General features: G+C 38.6%; 1 protein-coding gene across 1 annotated transcript in view; it reads right to left on the reverse strand.

Moving 5' to 3' along the window:
- CHIP (carboxyl terminus of HSC70-interacting protein) overlaps positions 1–16,881 on the reverse strand; it is a 113,107-nt gene extending 96,226 nt beyond the window's left edge. Inside the window, exons 1-3 of the mRNA XM_089417891.1 lie at positions 16,523–16,881; positions 16,367–16,434; positions 16,214–16,277 (exon numbers count right to left, since the gene is read on the reverse strand). Coding sequence (XP_089274017.1) covers positions 16,214–16,277; positions 16,367–16,434; positions 16,523–16,642 — 252 coding nt within the window. The 5' untranslated portion in view covers positions 16,643–16,881. The remainder of the gene's footprint in view (positions 1–16,213; positions 16,278–16,366; positions 16,435–16,522) is intronic.
- Between the last annotated feature and the right edge of the window lie 3,666 nt (positions 16,882–20,547).

A 20,547-nucleotide genomic window follows, 5' to 3' on the forward strand; every position in this document is an offset into this window, starting at 1 on the left:
TTAAAAAGCTGATTGCCCACGAAAACAGATCACTTGAATTCAAAAGGTTTCCGCCTTTCAAGTAACTCCTACAATTCCTACCTATGTTCACTGCTGAGACTGCATCCATCGGACATGTTGGTTAGTTTTCAGTTTAATACTTGAACTGAAATTTTCATATGATATTCACTATTTTATTCTTACAATATATGGCTGTCCTTAGCTGCTATATTTTTTTATTTTTTTCAAAAGAAAATAAACTTATATATTCATAAAATTCAATATATATAATGCCGTCTGTACCAGCCGAGTGCCTTTTGGGCCTTAATTGTAGCCAACATTCTCTTTTCTTCCTATTGTTCATTTTCCAGCTTCTATGTTTTGTCATTTTCTTCTATTGTTCCCTTCAGTCTGAAATGGGAGACATAAACAAAAGCTTACAAAAAAGTCAAAGGAGCCATGAGAGAAACAGACATTTACATATGAAAATCCATGGCGTCGAGTAGTTGTCCATTGCTGAATTCATATATGTCTGAGAATCCTGAAGGAAGGTCAAGAGCCTCTTTGGAGAGGGCATCGGCTTCCTCATTTAATTCTCTCAAGATGTGACAGTATGTCATCCATTCAAAAGAAGAAAGAAGAGGCTAGTTGATGAATTTCCTGCATAAATGGCACTAAGCCAATGTTTTGGACTGTTGCCCACCCATTGGCCCAGTCAATAACTAACTTCAAGTCCCCTAAAACTTGGATCCTGTTGATGTTTTTCCTTTTGGCAATCTCAAGAAGTAAACAGAGCCCTGAAAATTCCACATTATTATTGGATCCTCAGCCAGGAGTATCTACAGTAGAAGAAATGAATTTGATTAAAATAAACGACCACACCAACTCCACAACAAGGCAGGTGACCTTGACAGGTCCCATTAAAGAACCCCCATGAAATAGCATAATCAATTCTGGCATGCTGGGGACACACTGTGGCAAGGATTTCTGTTCTGTCCTACGCTCCTTTGCCAGGGCAATAATTTTGGAAGCACACAACTCTGGAGTCATAGCCTTGTCTAGGAACAGAGGTGCATTGCAGGTTTTCCAAATGTAATCAATCATGATGCACAGGAGGCCTGAAAAATATCAGACAGATTTATCTAACATCCACTGTCTGATTGAGCCTGCAAGAGAATTTGAAATCCAGCGAGCTTTGGGGGAGAATTCTGACTGAATACAAGTAAAGACCAGTGTCACATATTAACAGTTGACAAATACATGCTGCGTGAATTCAACCTTCCCCTTACACAGAGGGCATCTGCTGGGCCCGTGCCATCCACAAGAGATAAGAACCTCCCAGGTGAGCAGCTTGTTGCTGAGAGCAAGCAAGGCAGTAATTTTAGATTTAAGAGGAGCTCTAACTTTCCAGAGGGCCCTCCACCACCATAACTTTGGGCCTTCAAACTTGTCCTCGACTGACGTCTTATAAACCAATTTGGCTGTGAAAGCACCTGATCTAGGATTTTTAGACCAGCAGAGAGTGTCCCGGGAGTCTGGATGGAGAATGATAAAGTTTTGTGATAGGAGAAGTATGTATCGGTCCCATTCCTCCGCCAAATCACCCGCCAATCCTAATTCCTGCCAATTTCTAACCTGCCTGTCCTCTAACTTGAGGGACCTGCACCATGGCATCAGCAAGGTGTTGTACATTAGCAGCCTCCCGAAACTGAAGGAGAGGAAGAGAGAGCTCATAATCATTGCCAGCCGCACACCTCGGATCCCTGTGAAGTAGAATAACTCAGCAATGTATCATAAGATATATATATATATATAATATATATATAATAATGAATGTAGGATGATTTACAAAGTGAGAGGCTCAGGCTTAAATACAGCCCTACGTGCCTCTTGGTGAATGGGCATGATCTTTGATCATGCCCTATGCCCTAATTAACTAATAGTTTTACAGAATACTATTTATATAACATTGCCTTCCTCCCAAAAAGATGCTTTGTCCTCAAAGCATACGTAACGACAGATGTTGTTGACGAAATGCTTCAGTCTCCCAAGAAGCTTCTTCTTCTAGTAAGTCCTTCCACTTGATCAAGTATTCTTTGATTACTCGTGATCAGAGCTTCTTTTCCCTCATGGATATGATACCTTCTAGTTCTAAAATGACCCTTACTTCATCATCTAAGGATGGAAGCGTTGTTTGTGCTGATTGATGGTCACCAAGTGCCCTTTTAAGACAAGATACATGGAAGACGTTGTGGACACGACTTTTATCCGAAAGGCTTAAACTATATGCAACTTGGCTGATCTTTTTGTTGATTTGGTATGGTCCATAGAACTTTGGTGCCAATTTATTTTTCCTTTTTGTTTTAAGGACAGCTGTTTGTATGGTTGGAGCTTGACAAATACCCAATCTCCAACTTCAAATTCTCTCTCGGTTCTATTTCAATCAGCTTGTTGTTTCATACGATTCCTTGCATTATTCAGATTTTCTTTTAGAGTTTGGACGACTTTTTGGGTTTCTTCTAACTGGTTTTTAACAACTAGCAGCTTCGTCTCAATGATAGCAAAGTCCTTCCATTTCGGAGGTTCGTAACCGTACAAAGCTTGAAAGGGAGTCATTTTCACTGATGTGTGGTAAGTGGAATTGTACCACCATTTGACGAGATGTAACCACTGAGCCCACTTGTTTTGTTTGTCTGTGGCATAACAACGCAGGTAGGCTTCCACACATTTATTGACAACCTCAGTTTGGCCATCTGTTTGAGGGTGGTAAGCAGAACTCATGTTGAGGTAGGTTCCTATATGATTGAAAAATTCCTTCCAAAAATTACCCTTAAATTTGGCATCTCTATCGCTCACAATAACCTTGGGAAATCCATGTAATTTGTAAACATTTTTGCAAAATATTTCAGCGATTTGTTTTGTTGAATCTGATTTCCTCATTGCAATAAAGTGAGCATACTTGGTGAGTCTGTCGACTACTACAAGAATTTTATCCTTACCATCAGACACAGGTAAACCTTCAATAAAGTCCATTGATATTTCCTCCCATTTCTGATTCAGAATGTTTAAGGGATGAAGTAATCTGGGTGTCATAATATTTTCATTTTTATTTCTCTGGCATTTATTGCATTCGGCTACATAATTTTTAATATCATTGCTCATTCCCTTCCAAAAGAAGGATTTGTGTGCGTTGTAGTAGGTCTTAAAGTATCCTACATGTCCGGCTGACAGTGAATCATGCGACTCTTTGAGAACCTTGGCTTTAAATTTGGAATCTGCATTCAAATAAATTCTTCCCTTGTACCATAGAATATCATTCTTCCATTCAAATTTTGAATTCTGGGGAAGATTATTGATTAGAGCACTTGTTTCTGGATTTTTGTGTATTTGCTTCGAATCTCATTAAGCCATTCGGGAATAACCACTAACATTGCGAGTAACGATGGTTCTTCGTCTCTCCTCAATAAGGCATCAGCTACTACGTTATCTTTCCCTTTCTTGTGTAATATATCCATGTCAAAGGTAGCGATTTTTTCTATCCATTTTTGTTGTTCTGTAGATAGTGTTTTCTGCTGGAGAATATGTTGAAGACTATTATGATCTGTTTGTATTAAGAACTTACTTCCCAAGAGATATTGTCTCCATTTGGCTAATGTGTGCATAATAGCAAGCATTTCCTTGTTGTATGTAGACTTGAGATGTTCGTGCTTATTGAGCTTTCTGCTTTCGAACACGATTGGATGACCATCCTGCATTAGTACTGCTCCTATGCCAAAACCTGAAGCATCACATTCAATTACAAATGGTTTTGAGAAGTCTGGAGTTGCTAATACAGGGGCATTAGACATAACTTCCTTCAAATCTTCAAAACACTTTCCTACTTCATCATTCCATCAAAATGAGTTCTTCTTTAGAAGGTTTGATAGGGGTGCGGTTATATGGGCGTAGTTTTTAATAAATCTTCGATAATATCCGGTCAACCCTAAGAATCCTCTTAGCTTGGAGATATTAGTTGGTTTGGGCCACTCCCTTATAGCCTTGATCTTGTTAGGATCTACTTTAACTCCTTCTTTGGATATTATATGTCCGAGATATTCTACTTCTTCCTTCCCAAAGGTACATTTGGAATTCTTGGCATAGAACTGATACTCTTCCAATAGTGTAAGAACTTTCTCCAAATGTTGTAGGTGCTCCTTCCAAGTTTTACTGTAAGTTAAAATGTAATCAAAAAACACTAGCACGAATTTCCTTAGATAGAGACGGAATAACTCATTCATAGTGGCTTCGAATGTAGTTGGTGCATTAGTTAACCCAAAAGGCATTACTTTAAATTCGTAGTGACCTTCATGTATTTGGAACACAGTTTTTGGTATGTCTTCCAACCTTACTCTAATTTGATAATACCCTGACCTTAAGTCCAATTTTGAGAAATATCTAGCGCCATGTAGTTCATCCAGCATTTCATCAATGAAGGGAATTTGGAACTTGTTTTTGATTGTTATTTTGTTTAGTCTTCGATAATCGATGCATAATCTGAACTATCCATCTTTCTTCCGCACCAATACAACTGGAGCAACATACGGACTTCTACTTTTTTGAGATGATGCCACACTTTAAAAGATCTTGGATTAATCTCTCAATTTCCATTTTTTTATGATGGGGATATCGATACAGTTTGATGTTAACGGGGTTTGATCCTGCTTTGACTTCTATTGTATGCTTGATTTCTCTATTAGGAGGCATTTTCTTGGGCAGGTCTTGGAATACTTTTTCATGCTTCTGAATTAGCTCATGTACTTCTAGTGCTTCTTCGCTGATCAATTTTGAAGTTAACATTTCTAATTGGTGACATTGTACTACATAGGCTGGTGCTCCTCTTCGAATCATTTTCATCATTTGGGATGACGATACGATTTGATTCTCAGGTGCTTGGAACCCATATAATTTGTATTTCTTCCCTTCCCATTTAAATTTTATAAACTGCTTTTGATGGTTGGTCGAGTAAGTATCGAGGGTTTGTAACCATTGGATACCTAAGACCACACCCACTCCTCCTAATGGTACCGTGTAGAACAGAGATTCTAAATTAAAGTCTTGAATCTACAATTTGACTTTATGGCATTTCCCTACTTTTTCGATTTTCTTACCGTCAGCTACCATAACCTTCATGTTGGGCATGGGAAATGTGAAAATGTTGAGTCTCTTCGCCATGGTTGAGTCCAAAAAATTGTGGGTGCTACCGATATCGATGAGAACCATTACATTGTTCTTCTTGATATGTCCTTTTAATTTTAATGTTTGGGGTTGTGATATACCTGTCATGGTCGATAATGATACTTGCGGAATGCTCTCGTCATCTAGTTCTGGAGAGGGTTCTGGGGCGTCTTCGATTTCTTCAACGTCTGATTCATCATTGTTTGAATTATTAGTTGCTTCACATTTATACAGGTTTTTGGTCTCTTTTCCTTTAGCACACCTATGTTTAGTGTCTCATTTCTCGCCACAGTGTTTGCATTTGCCCTCTTTCATCCTTTGCATTTCCACATTAGTTTTTTCTCCTTCACGAAGATGTGGTGGAACATATTTTGTGTTATCTGTATTCGCAGATTGGGGAAATCTTCGTCTCATGTATACTCTTTCAGCCTTTGACCACAGCATCATGTCAAATTTCTTTTCAACAGCTTTTGCTTTTTGTCTTGCTACTTCTATCAACATAATGTCATGAAGCTCAAGTTCTGCTTGAAGATGGGGTTTAAGTCTCAAGGTGTACGATTGAATGAGACGAGTTTCTGACAATCCAGGTACTCGTGTTGCTAAAGTCTCCCATTCTCGAGTGTATTCATCCACATCTCCTTTTTGTAGTAATTTGGTGAGTGTTGAGAAGAACTCTTCTTCCTTGACACCTTGGAACCTTTTAAAGAACGCATCTTTAAATTTCCTCCAACTAATAGAAAGTGTCGTCTTCTTCCACCACATATACCAATTATATGTTTCGCCTTCCATTTTCATGGAGGCATCCCTGATCTTTTCGTCATCATTGTCAATATCGTAAATCTCGAAATATTCTTCTATTTTTTTAGACAAGTTTTCAATGATAATCACATCAAAATTCATTTGTCGGCGCGTTTCGAACCAACAAGTGTGGTTTATCCAAGTGTGTTTTCGAACCAACTTATCTCAAAAATTGATATGGATCACAGAAGCCTCAATTCAATAATTCTTCTACTTTATTGAGCCAAGCAACGCTGCATTTTTCATTATCGTCGAATTTGGGCAACTCAATTTTTGCTCTACGTTGATATGTCGCTATTGGCAGAGTGAAAAAGGGGTATTGATTTGAAAACAAAATATTGGTGCAGGGATTCCCGAGCTGCTTATTTTGAAAATTTGTGTTACTATTTTCTTGATTAAGTGTGGAAGATGTCTTCAAAGACTCAAGTTTCTCATGTGCGTCTGATGATCTTGATGAATTTGGAGAATTGAGATGCTGAGTAGCCTCATGATTCTGGGGTATTTGATCGGATGTAATTTTTAGGCTAGTAAAAATACAACCCAACATCACCATAGCTTGATCCACCTTAACTGAAAAGTCTGCCTAATCCTTTTTAAAGTCATTCTTGTTTTCCTCAAGCTGACTCTTTATTTCCTTTGTTGTGTTTTGGAGCTCTTCGATTTTATCGCCCTGCCCGGTCACCTTAGTCTCAAGGTCTACTAGTCTTTTATTGAAATCGGCCATCATTATTGATGAAGCCATTGAGCGAGTCTGAGGTGGGGTATACTTATCCAATGTTACACACACACATATATATATATATAGATATATATATTTTAAATAATAAATTTTTTTTCAAATTTTATTTAATTAAATTATATATTATATATTATATAACTTAATTTTATAATTAAATTATAATTATATAATATATAACTTAATTATATAAATTATAATTATATTATTACTATACTTTATAATAATAATATAATACTTTTATAAAGGTTAATCGCTAATGGAGTGAAATTCGAATGAGATTGGAAGTCGAATAGAGGGTTAATGGCAGCAATCGGTCAACAGAGACACTTGGATGCGGGGATTGAGGTTTGGGCGGTGCAGAGACTGGAGGAAGGATGGTGGCAGAGATAGCGGCAGGGAGGGAAAACGAAGGACGACAGAGTTTCCAGGCAGAAATCGAAGGTGAAATGAGGTTTAGTCGATGGCAACGTGAAACAGTGGAGAGAAGACAAGGAATGACAATAAGCGGGTCGGACGTAATGAACACAGACAAGCAGAGATGAACAGCGGAATGGTTACAGCTGCGTGGGTGAAGAAGTGACAGCATCGTGGTACGGTGAAGAGGTGAAAGCAACGTCTGAAACTAGAAAAGGAATCGGCTATTTGCGGCAAGGGGAACGACAACACTGGATACCACCAGCTCTAATACCAAATGAAGTGGATGAAGAGGTGACAGCGTCGTGGTATGGTGAAGAGGTGAAAGCAGCGTCTGAAACCAGAAAAGGAATCGGCTATTTGCGGCAAGGGGAACGACAACACTGGATACCACCGGCTCTAATACCAAATGAAGTAGAATAACTCAACAATGTATCATAATATATATATATATAATGAATGTAGGATGATTTACAAAGTGAGAGGCTCAGGCTTAAATACAGCCCTACGAGCCTCTTGGTGAAACAGCATGATCTTTGATCATGCCCTATGCCCTAATTAACTAATAGTTTTACAAAATACTAAATTTTTTATATAACACCCTGCCTATTCGGACTTGGGATCCATTGCCAATTTTCCAAATTATCCACCTACCAATCAAAAAGAAGGATGCCACCAAAGTCTTCCATACATTTGTGCCTGCTAAGGATTTATGAGGGAGCTAAATCCATTCAAAAGTGGATAAGCTTTTGAAGTATTTACACGAAGTGAGTTTCGTCCAGAGAGAATCCCCAGTCAGCATTCTCCACATATTCCTGCCTGCTAGAGCTTTAGCAAAATAGGAAAAGGTTTTTAAGGCCCCATCCCCCAAATTCCTTTGGAGACACAATCTTTGACCATTTAACCAGTATAATACCAAGTTTGTCTCTAGCACCCGTCCATTAAATAACTGAAACTTAGTCTATGAATGCAGTTAAGAATGCCCTTGGGAACCAGAGCAATGGAAATCCAATAGACCAGGATGCTTTCTAAGACAAATTTCAAAAGGATGAGTTGACCTCCATGAGAAAGGAGACAATGAGTTCAGACTGAAATTCTGGCTTCGACCTTCTTTATGAGCCATGACTAGTCAACTTTTCTATATTTGTTGGGTTCCAAGGAGAAGCCAAGATATTTGAGGCCCTCCTCCAGTGACTTAACAGAATAACAAAAAATTTCAAGAGCCAAAGTGCCAGACTTTTGTGAATTGATGATCATACCAGCTAACTGACAAGATGAGTCCAAAATTAATTTCAAAGCAGAGATATTTCTTCTTGTACCTTGTATGCAAATAAGTACATCATCAACAAAGAGTAGGTGAGAGACATGAATTGCTTCAGAGAAGAGAATGCCCTTAATGTCACCAGCATACTTGTGTGATTCCATAAGTTTGCTGAGAGCTTCAGCTACAAGCAGAAATAATAAAGGAGAGAGGGGATATCCTTGGCGGAGCCCTCTGGTAGCATTGAAAAATCTAGGAGCCCCATTGATAAGGGCTGCAAAGGAAACGGATTTGATACATCCCATTATCCAATTAACTGCTGGAAGGAACATACCCATCTGTAAGAGAAGACGCTGTATGAACATCCAGTCCACCTGGTCAAATGCTTTGGAAAGATCCAGCCAAAAGAGAAACACACTTATTTTTTATATTTTGATTTGGAGCATAACCTCTTGAGCTACAGCCACAACGTCCAATATGTTCTGATTCTGAAGAAAACCAAATTGTTGTTGTGAAATGTACGAGCTCAGAATGGGCTTGAGCCTCCCAGCTATAATTTTGTATATGAGCTTGTATATAACACTGCAGCATGCAATAGGCCGATAATCAGCAAAAGTAATGCCTTCCTGAGTCTTTGAGATTAGGCATAGAAAGATGGCATTAATTGAGCCCAAGATTCTGCCATGATCCTTAGATACTTTAACAACTATTAACAGGTCATCTTTTAAGAGATCATAAAAACCCAAATAGAATTCGACCGCGAATCTGTCCGGGCCAGGGCTTTTAGATTTCTCCATAGATTTCAGAGCTGCAAAGATATCTAAATCCTTGACTTCTTCAGTCAATTGAGCATTCGAGTCTTCATTGATAGTGGAGGGGAAAAGGGAGACCACCTGAAGAATGTTTTCAATTGGGCAACCAAGGGGCGCTTGGTAGAGCGATTGAAAATATCCAGCACCTGCTTCTACTTTCTCCTCCAAAATATGCAAGTTGACTCCATCTTCAGCTTTTACCTCCCAGATTGTATTCCTCTACTTCCTATATTTGGCATATTAGTGAAAGAATTTCATGCTGCTATCTCTGGATTCAAGCCAGATAGCACAACTTTTGAGACACCAACGCTCCTCTTCTAGGAGTAGTAAAGAGTGTCTCCTTTCTTTGAGTGAGCACAACTATAGAAGGGACTCCAAGGGGACCAGCTCTGTGTCAAATGAGTTTTGTAGCTCCACAAAAGCTTCCTTTCCACTTCCAATATCTCTTTGTCCAAATTTGTTTGGTGTGCCTTGGCCCAAGTGCGAGACGTCTCCTTGATAGTATGAATATTTTCCATAAATTGAGCCATATATGTCAAACCCTGCCTAGGGGGCAGGTGCCTCCAAGTTGATCTAATGAGAGAATGGTAATCCTCCTCTTGGAACCAAGAGGAATTGCACCGGAAAGCGTAGGATTGAGAGATGCCCATAGAACTAACAAAAAGAAGAATAGGCTTGTGGTCAAAGAGACCCCCCAATTCAGCTAATGATTTGAAGGCGTAGCAAGTGTTCCAAAGGCCCTCCAAGATGAGGACATGGTCGAGCCTTTTTGATACTTCATTGTCATCTAAACAACCATTGCTCCAAGTCGACATGAAATTAACAAGCTCTATGTCGATTAAGCCATGGTTGGAGATAAAGTTTCCAAAGAAGTCACTTTGTGGATCCAGCCTTGCGTTTGGACCCCATACTTCCCCCAAAGAGGTCATGAAATTTAGGTCACCACCCACAATGGTGTAAGGGTCCACAAAGGTGCCTTCAGATTCCAATACCTCCCAATATGTAGTCCAATCAACATAGGGCCCATATAAATTAAGAACAAATAAATCAAAATTGAGATCCTTGTATTTTAACTTGAGAAGAATAGCATACTGAAGAACATAAGAGGAAATCCCTAAGCAATAAGGGCTCCATCCAGAGATGAGGCCACCAGAATGTCCGTCGACATCCAGGTGGCAAATTGACCAATTCCTTAAAACTCGCTAGAATTGTCTTTGCTTTATCACTTTGACACATAGTCTCCTGAATAAGAATGCCATATAGCTCATGTCTGATAATCATTCATTTGATGGCTAGTAGTTTCAAGCACCCCCCAACCCTCTAGCGTTAAAAGAGAGGGTGATCATTTGGTCATAGAAGAAGGGGCTCTTCCAGCTCTAAGGGCCCTAGAGATGGGACCTTGCTTCACTTTCTTGATTTTGATTTGATTTTCATCCAACTTGGTTAGGTATTGAGGGGTCAAAAGCAAGACCTCTACTACAGGGCGACACCCCTAATGTTTAGATCTGCAATGGAGAACGTACGTACTTTTCTCCTCCATTTGAGGGGTGGGGGAGGAAAGGGAGGAATAGATATAGGGGTAGGGTCGGAAGAGAGGGAAGCAGGCAAGTCAAGTATTGAGGTGAAGGGAGGGAGTGAGACCAAAAAAGAGAAAGGGAGAGGGAAACAGAAGAGACCAGAGGAGAAAGTGACAGGGAAGGGTGAGAAAAGGGAATTGGGGGGAGAGGGAACCAAAGGGGGAAAAGAGGAGGACATACCTAGAGGAGTTGATGCCTCGGGAGTCAAACTTGTTGAGCTTCTAACTGATGTAGAAACAACCAAAACTTCCTGTGCAACAACCCTGGAAGGAGGGGGACCTACCGAAGTGGAGAGCATTGATCTAGAAATGTGTTTTCTACACAAAGGAGCAGTTGAATATGAGCCCCGAGACTGCCAATATTCCTGAAGATGACCTATTTCATTGCAGCAAAAACACCTGAAAGGGAGTTTCCAATAATCAATCTTCTGAGTCCAACTGTGTCCTTCCAGATCGATTTCCAATTCTAGCAGGAGACCTTCCTTTAAATAAACTTCCACCTGTATCCATGGCCACCTACGATCGGCCTTTGTGTCCCAGGCAGGTTCCAAACCAATAAAGGTACCAATTTTGTTTCCAATTGCCGCAAGAATGTCATCTTTCCAAAGGGGAAGATGCAACTCCAGCAAGATAGCCCAAACAATGGATGATTTCACTGGCTCTCTAAAAGGGTCAAAGTGGATAGTCCAAGGATGGAGGGAGAGTCCTGCTTTACACCACGACCAATGGCGCCCCATGATGATATTGCAATCTTCCACCGAGCAAAAAATAATAACCAACCACCCCTAAGCAAGAAGATGAAAGGTTGGGAGGTATCCAAGGGAGGCCTTCCAGTTTTCAGCGAGCCATTTCCCTAGTCCAAATAGTTTTATGGGGCTTCCACTAAAACACCACACTAGGGTTCTACTCAAGAAATCCAAAACCTGGGTAAGGGAGATATCTTTGCCCACTAAAAACTGACCTAGTCTTGTCAACGCTAAATAAATTTCTTTTTCCGCCTTCCCGAGTCACTTTTTGGACCCTGTGTAGGAGACAAACCAAGGATGGCAGAGAAGACAGGGGGAGAAGGAGGGTTACAATGTGACTATGTGGCAGGAGCGAAAGGGGGAGCAGAGCCTAGAGAGGAGTAATGAGGCTGGTTGAGGAGGGAAGAAGACCTGAGCTTCGAGGGGGAAAGGGTGAAAGCCAAAATATGGACAATTGTCGTAGAGAGAGGCAAAAGGATGTTAACGAGCGAAGGTTCCTCAGGACATGTCGAGGAAAGTGAAAGGTGTGACGTGCATTCCTACTGAGATACAAAGATGGGGTAGGAAATGGGGCTAGATCAGTAGACCACCTCATCGACCCCCCAATACTCCATGTTAACAAAGATCATCCATGCCAGGCCCAGTGGGAAGATAAAAAAGTAAAACCCAAGAATGGAAAGTCAAAAGTGATAAACCAGTGAAGCAAAGACAGTATACCCAAAAATCCAGCTTGATTTTGCAAAAGAAAAGAAACTTTAGTCCTCGATGTGAAAAATATGTTTGTGGACAAGGAGAGTGAGGCCACAAGGGCCTCCACAGAACCTCGGAGCCACTTTTTCCATTTTTTCATGTCCTTACCTGCTATATGTTTTACAAATGTATAATTATAAAACAGATAATATGGTATTTGCTATTTTATGTTTATGTAACTTATTTCCTAGCATATTATCTCAAATTTACTAAATAAAAGCACGATTGGGATCTTAACATAAAGAAAAATATTCAATAGAAGCAAATTAAATCAACCATTCCCAATCACATAAGCACACAAATATTCTGCCCAATCAACAGTTCTTCATTAAAATAACTCAGAAACTACTGGAGCTCCCTTACTAGGGAAATGAACCATTGAGGAAGTTACATATACAACAATGAACTTAGATCTTATCCAGTTGATCAAGCCCTAAATCAATCTTTCAATCTGTCCTGGCTCATATGGATCTCCCTTGTTACTCCTTGCACCTTCCTCAGACCCAACATACTTGAATGGAAGTCCTCCATCCAACCACTGAGATCTCATTCTCATTGTGTCTCGTGCTCAAGATGTCTTTTGTGTCTTCTCTCTTAGCCTATTCTTGCTTTTATAAACTCAAGTTATGACTGAATCCACAACCCTAATCTCCAAAGTGATTGACAATTGGGATTTGATTTCACCTCACTTGAGATCGACGGTTGAGATTCATCTATTTCATTAATGCAAAAAACCTTTCATTTCATTAGATTAACTCACTTTTGTCTTATAAAATGAAATTACTTTAATCACTAAAGTACATGAAAGTAATTATAAGGTTAAGGGTGTATTAGGTGACTTTTGCATGCCTAGACACTTAGGCCTATGCAAAAATACCTGCATGACCTACAAACATCAACAAGGATCTATTTTTGAGATAGAGATTGAAAAATGAATTTAATCAAAATTTTGAACAAGAATTCTAGGTTTTTAGGATCTCGTTTCTCCAGTTGAATATTTCAATTACGAAACTTCCTAGTTCGCATTGGTATTGGTGGGATTAACTTGGAGAGGGTTATGAATGCTAATGTTTTCTAATATATTTCTAATGGGATAGTAGGTTGAGCAATTAAGGAGTAAATGTTTTTCGTCCTCCATAGCTTAAGTCATACAAATTTTAGTTGTCACGAGTCACGACTGCTAATTTGCTAAATAGTATATAATTGTGTAACTATAAATATTGGTAATATTAACATCTTTCCCTGTTTTCAATATTATTTAGGAGCCACTTTCGTACTGGATGTACTCTTTTAGTCTAATTGACCTACTTTGCATCTACACTGGATGTACTCCTTTAGACCCATTGACCTAATTTTGTTGGACATTGATAAAATTGTCTTAGAGCTCTTTTCTCTTTTCTAATTTTTAATAATTTTTTGGGTTGCGGCCACCCCAATCAAAGGACATATAGAATCACATGGACAATGTTAGTTGAAGGTTTGCATAATTTTTCGTGTTGATGAAAGTAACAGTCAATAGTATGTTAACAGTCGCTAAATGATTCCATGATCTTATATATATATATATATATATATATATATATATATATATATATATATATATATATACACTTTGAAATAACTAACAATCTATGATCTATACAAAATTGTGTTGGAACTAGGATCACTAGTGAGAGGGGGGTGTGTTAGTAGTGATAACAATTACACAATTTTAAACTTATTTCTCCAATATATTAATCCATTCATTACTTAACAAATTAGCACTATATTTGAACATGCAGCTTCAACTACAATCGGCACATAAGAGCCATAACATGTGAAATAAAAATGCACAATGAGACACAAATCATCACACCACATATGAACACAGGATATCTGGTGGAAAACCCCCTCCAGGTCAAAAACCACCCTTGTTGTTGTTGTGCTACTCAATATATTTTATTATCTCTCAAGCAAATCATTACATAGAGAGTACAATATGACAACTATATGAAAGGAACTTTGATCTCCATCTCATGACTCTACAGACACCCATCTGATCAACAAGCCTTTCCCAACACCCATTGGACTTATGAAGAAATTTGTTCTCAATACTTGTTTTGTCGGAGCACCCACCCCACTTCTCTATGTGGTTCACTTTTCATACATTTTCAAACTAGAACCCTTGAGCTGCTCAACATGAACATCACAACAACAATATCTTCATAGCACATAATCAAAACAAAAACATCAATCATTGAATCAAACTCAAATCATAGCCATCTCTCACTTTCATACATCATCCTCAACTCATATAGTCTCAATACATTTTTTGCAAATAAACTAGATGCATAAACTCAATGATGCAATATATAATTGCCATATAAAAACATGAAACACTACTGTAGCCAATCTATCACAATCATATCAGCAGCATATATAAACTCAAATAAAAAATCTACCCCTCCATGCACACTCTACTATAGCAAACTCACACTCCTCACCACTGGCTCTCCAAAACACTATGACAATTTTCTCACACAAGAGAACCAACCCAATGAGCAACCTTTCTTCTCATATTTGTAATTTTTGGAAATGGTTAAATCAATAAATTTTTCAGATGATGGAGCTCACCCAAATCCTTTTCACATGCTTCATATTTGATTGAGATATGCATCTTGACCAAATCAAGTCACTTACTCCACTAGCCTTTTGATATTTTCAACTTTGATAATCTTTTAGAGATTCCTCAACCTTTTCTGACCTTAACATTAAAAATCCCGAAAAAACACTGCCGGAAAAACCAAAAATAGCTGACAAGCGCGAAGAATGCGGGGAAAATCACTTGTAGGTGGCATACAATTTTTTCCTTCACAAGACTAGCATATGCATGCTAGTTTCCTTCACCAAAACAGCATATACATTCCAAAACTGAAATCTCTAAAGAATTGTGCAGCCCTGCTTCAAAAGGATACTTGGTACACTGAGACAACCTTGGCCATGACTTTGTAACATCATGACACTCACTAAAAGCCTTCAAAAACATCCACACCAAGTACCATAAACATGACTTGGCAGTCTCCATCAAAATCAGCTAGGTGTAGCATCTCCACATCCCGCAAAGACATCAACATACAAGCCAAATACCTGCACCATCATCTGCAACCACTGAACTAAGGTCTGCAACCAATGCACAAACCACCTCTGCATCACATGGTACCAACAACTCATGCTATCGGGTTGACATCAATGCCAACCATCAACACTGCACCACAATATCAATGTTGCATCACATGGTACCCACAACTCATGCTATTAGGTTGACATCAATGTAAACCATCAACACTGCATCACAACATCAATGCCAACAAATTGGAATCTAGGGCACAAACAAATAGAAATCTATAGACAGGAAGGTTGATGCAACCCAAAAGTTGCAAAAATCCATATTAACAATGTAATATGGCACTCTATAGGCATTAACAAGCCTCTTGGACAAAGCCAAATGTAATTCCATAAGGCTATTGCGGATAAGTTAAATACATGTTCCCATATGTCCTCCAATTTGTCCCAGAAGGACAGGCAAGCAAATCAAAAGGGAGTAAACGGATAGATGGGAATGATCAGCATTGACTACAACATACAAAAATGAAAAACATTTGAGAACTCATTTTTTGGGATTGTCTGCGTAGAAAGTAAATCATTAATTTATAACCATATCCATGATATTTGACAGTAGCAAATGTTTTTCAATATATTTTTTTAAATGTACTTCATATACATCCTCTGCATTCCATGTATAGCTTACTGTTGCTAACCCTTTGATGCCCATTTAGGGTTTCCTACATCCGCCATCTACATATTTTCAAAGCCAATCTCAAGGGCTGAAAGCATTTAATGTCATTTACTCCTTGATGGCATGTTCAAAACAGCGTTAATACTGACCTTGACAGAATTGACGTCGAGCTCTAAAGCTTTCCTGCAATCAGATTCGACCTTTTCCCAATCGCTGCCGGAGACAAGTGAAGCGGATAACAATAAAAAAAACTGTTAAATAAGTAAAAATATCACCACAACTGCAATAAATAGCTATCTTACTCGCGTTTCCTGTGGCAAAGAGCTCTGTTAGTCCAATAGACGGTAACATTCGGGCATAGAGTTATAGCCTGCGCAGAAATAGTGGGGCAATTAGCTTATGATAACATAAAAGCTTCGCAATTCTCATTGTGAGATTAGAGGCAGAAGGGCAAAGACCTGTGTATAAGCCTCGATGGCTGCACATAGACGATCTTTCTTGAAGTAAGTATTGCCATCTTGCTTCAGTAATTCCGCCTGTTTTGCCACGTTCACAGGAACGTCCAATCCTGGAGCCATAATTCTGCTGGATCCTATGAATCAATCCACAACGACGGAGTCGTTTCCCGACCTTTCGAATCTCCGTCGTTTACGCTTTCGTTTGGGGAGTGGAATGAATCCGTTCAAACAAATTATATACTGGCTTTCCTTTGCCCATCACGGAACAAACGAGGGTCTTCTTTCTCCAGCCTTCAGCTTTGACATGTTCACTTGTCTCTATTTTTAGTCTTGTCCTATGCCGCGCGTCGCATCCCTCCAACCTTTCCCTATATCTTCGCAAACATGAGACTGGCTCTTTTCGGGCCTCTTTAATAGGCCATTTAAAATAAAAACGAAAGAAATTATTTTAATGTCTATAAGGCTAAAGATAGTTTATGGGACAGATTGCTTCTTCATATGCTTGATGTATTCGGTCTTTTTTTGTGAAGCTTCACAATAAATGTTCCCATCTTCTCGACAAATCTCTCGTTAAATAGATTATCCCAAGAACTAGCTGCCAACGTATCTGCATAACTTTCTTTGTTGTCTTTGAAGGCCTCACATTCTACAACGAAATGTTTTTATGTTTCCACTTTTCCGGAAGAACAAAAAATGCATACCCTTTCCTCTCACACTTCCTTTGGCCTTTTCCAGCGCCCTGTTTCACAACGGAGTTGATGAGAATTAGTTCTTAATTGAGCAATAAGAATTTTGGCTCTCCAAGAGATATTGGCCTCTATGTATGCTTTTGGTTGATGATTATGAGTGGGATTAAACACTACAATATAGTAATTTTTCTTTCTTCCTAGCTCCTTCTCTCAAGTACGTTTGTGGAACTTTTCCATAACAAAAGCTTTTATCTCTTTGTTGTTTATGGGACACGCGTTCAAGCAAATATCCCATTTACTAAACCATTTGTTATTTTGTTGCATCCAAGTTTTTTTGCTCTTGCACAATCTATCATTAAAGACAACCTTAGGCCATCTACCCTCTTCCATTTGCTCAATTTTTTTAAAATACCTTATGACTCGCACCATAGCAATTGCTTCAATAGGAGCAGTGCCTGTTTCACTTAACAAGATATTATAAGGAACTGCACCTTTAATCTTAAATTTGTTTGTAATCAAACGCTTCTGAATTTTCTCAATTTGTCTCCACTGCATGTCGGAAGTATTGCTAGCCCACAGTTCACAACCATATAGAATCACTAGAAGCCCAAAAAGAGTTTGAGTGGTCTTTCAGTCCCATAACTCTGCCTCTCTACACCTATTTTGAAAAGCATAAAATGCTTTCCAACCCCCCAAAGTTATTTTCTTTCTACAACCATTCCAGCTTAGACTTTTGTTGAAGTCAATTCCGAGGTATTTGTAATCCGGAACTTCTTCCAGAATGTTGCCTTCAAAGTAGAACGTATGTTGGTTATGTTTTCTTTTCTTAGAGAAGACCACTACTTTCATTTTACTGATATTGACTTGCATCCCCACACTTCTACAAAAATGCTTAAGGGATAGTAAGTGCTCTTGCAAACCAAGAGCCGATTTAGCAATCAGAATAAGGTCATCTGCATACAAAAGAAGCCTTATAACAGACTTGCACAAATAGATACCATCACCCCCTTGCGAATTTAACCACTCCTCAAGCTTGTCGATATATAAACCAAAAAGGGTAGGAGACAGTGGGCAACCTTGCTTGACCCCGATATTGCTTCTAAAACTTTTATAAATGCCTGCTGAAGTTCTAATTTTGACTTTCACCTCTTCATACAGCCTATGCACAGCTGCTCTCAAATGTTTAGGAACCCCAAGTTCCTCCATTCTTTGCCAAAGTTTATCCCTAGGAATCGAGTCAAACGCTTTTCTGAAATCAACAAAGCAACAAAAGACTTCTTCCTTCTTCTCCCAAACTTTTTCAATGATGTGCCTTAAAGCTATGTAATGATCAATTGTGGAATGCTTAGGTATAAAACCTGCTTGCCCTTTAGCACGCTTATCTCTTTCTTCTTGCCCACTTGCTAATTTTGTTTTCTAGCATGCTTCCAAATAGCTTTGCAAACAAAGGGTTTATCATGATGGTCCTATAATTGGAGGGATTATTGATGTCGCCGCTCTTGAAAAGAGGTATTGCCAAACTAATTGTCCAATCTGTGGGGAGCCCTTGTTGTATGATGTTGTTGAAGCTTTTTGTAATGTGAGGTGCAAAAATCTTTGAGTCCCACTTTAGATATTCTGCTTGGAGTTCAGCTAAGTCTTTTGCTTTTCCAACACCCAACTTCTTGATACTCGTCTCTACCTCTTGTACCATGAAGAGTTTAGTATCAGTGTTGACCAAGGGGGGAGGGTCAACCTTGGGAACCTACTCATAGAGTTGTCTTGCATAGTCAAACCATTTAGAAGCTGTAATATTATTTCCAATTTGTATCTTTTTCGGTTGGAGCTCCTTCCAAAATAATTTGGGATTATTTTTCCCAAGGAAGATTAGTTCTTCCCTCCTTGAAACCATGAAATCAGCCTTTTTCTTGCTTAATAAATGCTTGTAAGATTTGAGCTTTATGTTATCCTTGTTTGACTCTTTCCACATTCTCCTTGCCTTTTTGCATTCCTCGTCAAACCAAGCATTAACCGGAAAGCAATTTGTTTCGGACTTCTTAATTTTTGTTCTTTTGCACTTTGCAAGTGCGCATTGAATTAAATGTGTTAATTCATGACTATGAAGGTTGTGAATTGTAATTTTCTCCTTCTCAAAGAGTCTCTCTAGTGTCATTTTGAAGGTATTACAATTTTCTGGGGTCAAACTGAAACTTGCGAAACTGAAATTTGCAAAACTGAACCCACTTATCCACTTTACTTCCCTTAGCGTTGGATTTGGGTTACACCATGGTGGACAAGTTAGGTGTTTCTGTTTTTTTTTTTTTTTGCCTTGGTGATTGATTTGGTAAAACATGGTGGACAACTTAGGTGTTTCTGTTTTTTTTTTTTTTTTTTTTTTTTTTGCGGGGTTATTGATTTGGTAAAACATGGTGTACAACCTATGTTTTTATGGTGGACAACTTAAGTGTTTCAAATTTTTTTTTCTAGGTTATTGATTTGGTAAAACATGGTATACAACCTATGTTTTTTGTATTTTTAAATGCATAATATTTATTGTTTCAATGAAATTGGGTTTGTGTAATGAAATGAAATGATATTTTAAGGTCTACGAGATTAAAAATAGTCTATGAGATCATTAGTTTTCTATTTTTCGTTTTTTGCAATTCAATCCTTTTCCGATTCAAATTGATGATGAGCTGGCCCAACCTTCCAACAATCCCCTTGCCAAAAAGATAATGCCAAGAAACTAATGCTAACATGTTCTCATAACTTTCTCTGATGTCTTTGAATGCATCACATTCCAAAATGAAATGTTTTTCCGATTCCACAGCCCCAGACGTGCAAAATGTACACACTCGTTCTTCCCAAGCTTCTTTAGGCCTTTTCCACCATCCTGTTTCACACCGAAGTTGATGCGAGTTGGTCCTTAATTGAGCAATAAGAACCTTTTCCCTCCACAAAATGCTAGCTCTAATGAACTCTTTTTGTTGTAGATCACACGTAGGGTTGAATTCCTCAATGTAATATTTCTTCTTTCTACCCAACTCTTTTCCCCATACCTTTTTACGAAACTTCTCCATAACAAAATCCTTTAGCTCCTTGCTATTTGTGGGACAGGCATTGAGGTAGATATTCCATTTTTGCATCCATGTGTAGTTTTGTTTCATCCATGTTTTTTTTTATTTCACTCGTGCCTTCATTGAAGATAACATTAGGTCATCTACCTACTCTCATTTGCTCAATTCTTTTTGGATATCTTATGAGCCGCACCAAAGCAATTGCTTCAACGAGAGTTGCTCCTGTTTCACTCAACATTATCTCATAAGGTACTAAACTTTTTAGTTTGAACTTGCTCAT

Source organism: Pinus tabuliformis, chromosome 3_2, assembly GCF_031772625.1.
Source record: "Pinus tabuliformis cultivar Carrire ecotype Pingquan chromosome 3_2, CPIR1, whole genome shotgun sequence".
In the NCBI taxonomy this organism is placed as follows: Eukaryota; Viridiplantae; Streptophyta; class Pinopsida; order Pinales; family Pinaceae; genus Pinus; species Pinus tabuliformis.